The sequence below is a fragment of the Cyprinodon tularosa genome, unplaced genomic scaffold (assembly GCF_016077235.1).
Source record: "Cyprinodon tularosa strain WSP-4 unplaced genomic scaffold, ASM1607723v1 ctg131, whole genome shotgun sequence".
Taxonomy (NCBI): domain Eukaryota; kingdom Metazoa; phylum Chordata; class Actinopteri; order Cyprinodontiformes; family Cyprinodontidae; genus Cyprinodon; species Cyprinodon tularosa.
Genome location: NW_024038126.1, coordinates 113,522 through 120,369, shown reverse-complemented (window position 1 = coordinate 120,369; position 6,848 = coordinate 113,522). Strand labels below are relative to the sequence as shown.

Below are 6,848 nucleotides of genomic sequence, written 5' to 3'. Positions count from 1 at the left end.
TGCTGCATCGGTTTTCTTTTTCAATAAAAAAAAAAACATACATAATAAAATTATAGACTGATGTGCATTTCAATAAATATTAATGAGAGTAGCTGTGCGTCAGCACACTTTGCCTGTGATAATAATGATAATGATAATTGGAAAATAAAAGGGTCTGCATTCATAGAGTGTATTCATGTGTTTCTATCTTGTACATTTTCAAACTCTATTATTTCAATCAACTTGAAGAAGTAGGAAATATGTAGATACAACATAAAAGAAAAATAATGTATGTTTAAGTTCTTATAAGTTAATGATAGTCTGATAGAACAGATAAAAACAGATTAAAAACAGGGGATAACGTATTTATTTTTCAATCAGTAAAGCATAACTTTTTCTTCTCTCCACCTCTTCAGTTTACAGACTTCCTCTGTTTTTTTTTCTTTTTATGTTATTAATTTAATGCGGTTTAAGAGGAAACAATCCCTGAGATACTGAGGTTAATATTGGCAAGTTAAAGCTTAATGAATCCTAAGTTCACATTAAAACAGAGTAGGCTATTAAAGAAACATTTAAAAATAACTAACAAGAAATAATCAACTATATAACAAGTGACTGTGATATATACACACATATTATTTGTGAACATTTCATCACGTCATCATCCAAGGATAGTTTATTTTAAGTTTATTATTGATACTTGATGATTTGAAAGAAATAAAAAAAAACATTTGCAGGTCCCAAGAGAGTCCGAAAACTGGAGCTCCTCATTTACATGAATGTATAAATATAGAGTAAAGGTCTGCAGCTGCATCCTGTGATAACAGAGAGGAAGATGTAGATAGAGGTTTCACTGACAAGAACTGAAAATCTCTTTAATTGGTTCGCATGATTAAATATTTATATCTTTTTTTTTTTTAATCGAAACAAAATCTGATTTACTATAATAAGGGTTGTTTGTGTCTAAGGTATGGAACAGAAAAAATAAAGTTTCATTTATTAACACAGGGAAGTTCTAATCTAATATTTAACACTTAAAAGATTACCAATTAATAATTACATCATCTTCTAAAAAATATTTTTTTAATGTGTGAAGTTGTTAAAAATCTCATTTAGTGCTGCTTCTGTGGTTAAACTGACTGATATATTTATCTTATTCTATTTAGAGGTTAAATTAAAGTTTTAATTGTGAAGAGTAGGATTAAGCGGTCATACATTTTGTAGGAATTGCTCATGCTGGAAACGAGTGTGGCTACAGTACAGTAGACTTTAATTTGCATTGTGTCACTGGCTTTGCAACAATCCATCACATGGAGCATGCATGCAGTGAAAGTGGAGAGGAAAAAATCCCTTTGAACACATAGAAACCTCCAGCAGATCAAGGTTATTTACCAGAACAGCGACCACAAAATTCAGCCTTCAAAAGCATCAAAATCTGCTCCAATCTGAATACTTTCACTCGTATGAGGGACATGTATGTGGCTGTTATTGTAATTTTTTACTCTGCCATTGACCTGAACCTTGTTACTCAGATGAGTCCTGATGTCCATTAATGCACCGATAAAACCATTAATACACCAAATATAAATATACTTAGATTTCAGGTCAGAAGGCTCCTCCATTGTTTAGGCACTCTATTTAATTAAATCACAAAGACATTGATAAGATATCAAAGGCATCTAATTATGATCTAATCAGCCTTTTTCAATGGGGATATAATTTAGTATTACACTCTAACATCAGATTCTTAGCCGTTTCCAACGCCATTTCATGTTGTGAACAATTTCTGTACAATTCAGGTGGAGCAGAAAAACTAAATAATTTCCTGCACATCTTTAGTCCTGCCCTGGGATTACAGAATGAAGAGGTCCCTGATTACCTCTGCACTCCAGATGTTTACCATCCAACCAGCAACTCCAAAATGTCTAGAGGTCCAACACTATTTAGCCTCTTAATGGCAAAAAAATTTTTTATTGACTTCCATCCTTCTACTACAACCTCTAAGGTGCTAATGTAGTGATCAAAGTACAGATGAGCTGCATGTGCCTGATTGATTTTTACAGGAACCTAAATGGATGAAAACAATATTTGAAAGTTTCTTCCCAATAGGTTAAAATCACATATAACATATTTTAGAAATTGAGGTAAGATTAACTCTATTTTCACTGCAGGATATATCTTGTGATTTATTTAAAGTAATCTGATTCATTGTAAATATGGTCGCAATCAGTCAGATCCAATCATTCAATTTATGTATCCCAATTCGATTCAAGGAAATGTTAATTTAATGATTTTGGTTTCAAAATTTTAATTTCATGTTATTATCTTCAAAACTAGACAAAGAAAATAATCTATGAAATTAAATCTATAATTCAACCCAGCTTTCCACCTCCAGTGTTAACAATATTCTAAACAACTGAGAGAAGTAACAATCAGAAAACATACAAAACAGTAGCTTCTAATGTACAATCATATGTTTTTGTTAATGATATTTATTTTTTCTGTAAATTAGTGACCAAAATGAAAGACATGAGTGTAATGTTTGTTTAAAAGACAACATATGTAATGCAAAGGAGATATTTACATGTTGGAGGATTGATGACAGCACAGGGGGCCCACAGCATGCTGTCAATTTGTGATTTTAACCTCAACAGTATTTTGTTCATTTCTTTTCAAGTGAAATAAAAAAAACATATTGAGACCTATAAGACCTATAAGAAACCACTGATTATGGCCAAAATCTTGGTGTCATTATGGTCTCAGACCTGAACGTTCAGAAACACAGAAAGGCAGTTAAACTTTTTATCACATGAAGAACATTTCATTTTAAAGGATTAATGTCCAAGCAGGATTTAGAAAAACCCATTCATATATATATCTTTAGTGGAATTGATTACTGCATTAGTGTCCTCATAGGTTTGCCTAAAGAGTCCATCAGACATCTGCAGCTGATCCAAAACACCGCTGCCCATGTTCTCATTTGAACTAAGGAAGTAGAGCACATCAGCCGGGTTCTGAAGTCCCTTTAGTGACTTCTCGTATCTTAGAGAATAGAATTTAAAATCATTTATTAATTTTATTCCACTTATTTTTTACTTTGAATTTTGCCTGTGATGAATTATTCCATTAGAATAAACTTGCTTTGCCAATAAAGTATTGGAGAAGAAAAAATATTAAAGAGGAGTTTTACCATAAAACTATCAGAGCTCCTCCTCCTGTCTGTTCCTGTTAGTCTGAGTCTTCTAATAAATATCTCCTCCACCTCCTCTCCTCATCCTCTAAACTCTCTCATCTGTCAGCAGTGAGGTCACCCTTAGAAAATCCAAGATCATTCTCAGAACAAACTGACAACATACTGGGGACCCTCTGCTCTCTCATCACAGCTCTAACATGTAAGCAGGATGACTTACTGCAGACTGGAGCTCCTGTTGGATTCATCAGTCTGTGTGTTTCTCTTAACCTTATATCTTCTTGTTGTTTCCAGGTGTGAGTGGAGTGACAGTGGTGACACAGAAGCCTTCAGTTCTGACGGTGAGGAAAGGAGAGACAGCCACCATAGACTGTAACCTGGGGACTGTTACTGACAGTAGTGCCCGTTGGTACAGACAGATCCCAGGAGGAGTTCCTCTCTATATGCTGAGGTTTTATCATGGCTGGAGTTCACCCAGATATGAGACTGGGTTCCCTTCTGCAAGACACACTTCCACTCATCAATCAACATCAGATTATCGTTTGACTATCAGCAATGTTGAAAAAGGAGACTCTGCAGTTTATTACTGTCACACATGGGATGACTCTGCTAAAGAGGAGGTATCACAGTGATTCACACCATGACAAAAACCTCGTCAATACTTCTGCTTTTTAACTTGTTGATATGTGAAGCATAGAGGCAAAAAAAATGTCAAGGCCGAATTTTAGATCCTTTAAGTCTTCATTTAATGTAAATACAATGAAATATTATGATTGTTTAAGCTTATTTATTGAACACAGAACAATGACAGTGAGAACATTCTATTAAAATCTAATTTAAAAAAAACACAAAGCTCAAGACTCCCTATGAAAACAACACCAGTTTATAAAAAATCCCATCTCAGTTTAACAACTAAACTAAGGAAAGTACACAATCTGGACCTAATAAAGTATTTTCTGAATTGTTTCATATTTGCAAAACTAGCAAGTCTTATTAATTAACTTGATTAATGATTTACTTCAGTCTTATTGTAAAATCAAGGATCATGTGTTTACCCTTCCACAATCAAAGTACCATTATCAACAGAACTTTATTTTTTCATCTTTAATGATCAGAAACCAAAGAAAAAAATGAGACAATATAAATTATTCACCCAAAAAAGCTAAAACTTCATAAGAAAAATAAAATCCAACCATTATTTTTTTTTTTTACTCCAGCAAAATGGATCCTTAAGCATTGCTTTTAAGACTGAAAGTAAATTTTCTCTCTTGCCCTGTTTTCATTTACCTAGATTGTTATACTTTGAGTCAGCCTTCTCTTTCAAAGGTTCAACTCACAGCTAAATTTTTAGGAACACAAACAGACATGCTGTAGCCTCTCTGAGTTATAATTGCTGCTGATACATATGTTCATCTCTGGTTCTTTATTATTATTATTAGGGCTACAACAACGAATCGATAAAATCGATAAAAATCGACTTTTAAAAGCGTTGGCAACGAATTTCATCATCGATTAGTTGTGTCGCGCGATTATTGCGTCATCCGCTGCGCCGTCATCACTGCCTCTTGACTGAAAGAGGAAAAAAAAAAAATATGGCAGAGCGAGTCAGCGCCGCAGGTGCAGTGTTGCCAACTCAGCGACTTTTCAGACCCCTCCAGTGACTATTTTTCAAAACAGCGACTAGCGACAAATCTGGCGACTTTTTTCGGTGTCACTGGCGGCTTTTGGAGACTCTTACGTGAAAGCATGTATCGTTCCTACTCTGCCGTGGGGCGCCTCCCCCACACCAACCGCGTTTTCCCGCAGGACTCCCTCTCAGCGCTGCAGTCAGACCCTCAGCGTCCAGACTGCAAATGAAGCGCGCATGCACCGGGATTGACGGCGCAAATTGATCACAATAATTAAAATAGCCTGCGCTTTGTAAAGCGAAAAAATGTGATAACATGCAACTTTTTTCAAAAGAAATTAACATGGCACGGAAGCACCATGTTTGTTTGGTTTTAAAGTGGGGAAACGTAACGTTAGTTTCTCAGGTAGCTCATCTGATGCTTTCCTTACCGTGTTAGTAGGTTACAGACAGTGATAAGGTTGGCTACTTATTTTACTTCTAATTTCATTTGAATTAGCTTAAGCAGCGTTTATATTTTCTTTATAAATAAATTAACTTGCAAATTATGAGGGCAAGGCTTTTAAAGTTTAAATCTTCTGGCAAAGATAAAGTAAAGAAGATCCTGCAATTTATGGAAGTAAAGCAGAACAAAATCCAGCAAGATCAGTAATATGTCAATTAATTATCTGCCACATTCCCATGTAAATATCTGTCTTTGGAGGATGTGTTTTTTAGCACCCCTAGTTCTCTCATTTTTATTCCAAATACAATTTATAATTTGAATCACAGGGCTATTTTTATCTCTATGGTTCAGTATTTTCTCAAGTAGCAACTTTAACTGCTATACTTTCCTGTCTTAAAAGGCAGAACTCTTCTAGTCTAAAAAAACTCATTTGTTGAAAAGGGGGGACCTATTTTTTGAACCCCTTAGGGGCTTTTAAAAACAAAAATGTCTTTTTTTGTGCTTTATGAAACAAAGTAGCCTATATTTTGTGGATGTACAGCTACATTTCTCATGTAAGTTTGCGTAGTTTTAACACAAACATTTATTTTTCATATTGCACCAGTACAGTTAATGAGCAACCTGTACTTGTGTGCTTGTTTGTTCTGTCTAAAATGTTTATTTTGGAATAAAGAGGTTAATATAAAAAAATTTTTTTGTCCGATTCATCGATTAATCGAAAAAATAATCGTCCGATTCATCGATTTTTAAAATAATCGTTAGTTGCAGCCCTAATTATTATTATTATTATTCTTATTATTATTATTATTTCTTTTTCTTCATTGTGATACCTCAAGGTATCACAATAGAGAAATTCCTTATTCATCCGGAATATCTCAGACACTCAGAAGCTGTCAGGTTTGGTGGTTGTTTGTTGAGGGCCAAGATTCAGAGATGAAGAGGCAGAGATGATTTTTTTTGCAGATTTAATCATGTTGATAGGACAGAAACAACTAATCCAGAAATAACAGGCAAAGAAATCAGGAATCAAAAACTAGGAGACGCTCAGTGAAACTAACATAAGTAATAGAGTAATGAAGAGAATCCAGCAAAGAGAGGAACTGCACAGGAGCTGTATATTTGATTAGGTAAGATAAGACTCCATCTCTCACTTTCATTTCACATCGCTCACTAGTAAAAGAAAGGTGCAAAAAGGAGGAAAAGGGGCATGGGGTATATACCACATGGGAGAAACAATACATGGGCTAATCAGTTAATAGGGAGCAGGTATGGGCAGGAGCAACTAAAAAGAAAATAAGCGGAAAGAAAAGGGACAATAGGGGCAGCAAAATATAATCAGGAAAAACAGGATCTAACTGTAAAGAGGAAAGAACTTAAATTAAGCTAAAGGAAATAAAACCAATAACTGCAACTAAAACTAGACCAAAAAATGAATAATATATGAATAATGTGAATAATATCAACAATTCTGAAGAGATAACTGAAAGAACTAACTGTCATGATCTGGCCTGTTTGCTCTCCCTTAATTAGTAATTCCTCTTACCTGCTGTTTCTCCTCCGTCCCTCAATCATAATTTATTCCTCTCACCTGTTTCCTCTGGTTTAAA

The 6,848-nt window shown here is 34.5% G+C and overlaps 1 gene segment (V, D, J or C); it reads left to right on the top strand.

Annotated features, from left to right (window-relative positions):
- Nucleotides 1-2,499: 2,499 nt before the first annotated feature.
- On the top strand, nt 2,500-3,801 carry LOC119778293. The segment is given in 3 exon segments: nt 2,500-2,514; nt 3,212-3,371; nt 3,464-3,801. Coding segments are annotated over 3 exon segments (513 nt in total).
- The last annotated feature ends 3,047 nt before the right edge of the window (nt 3,802-6,848 follow it).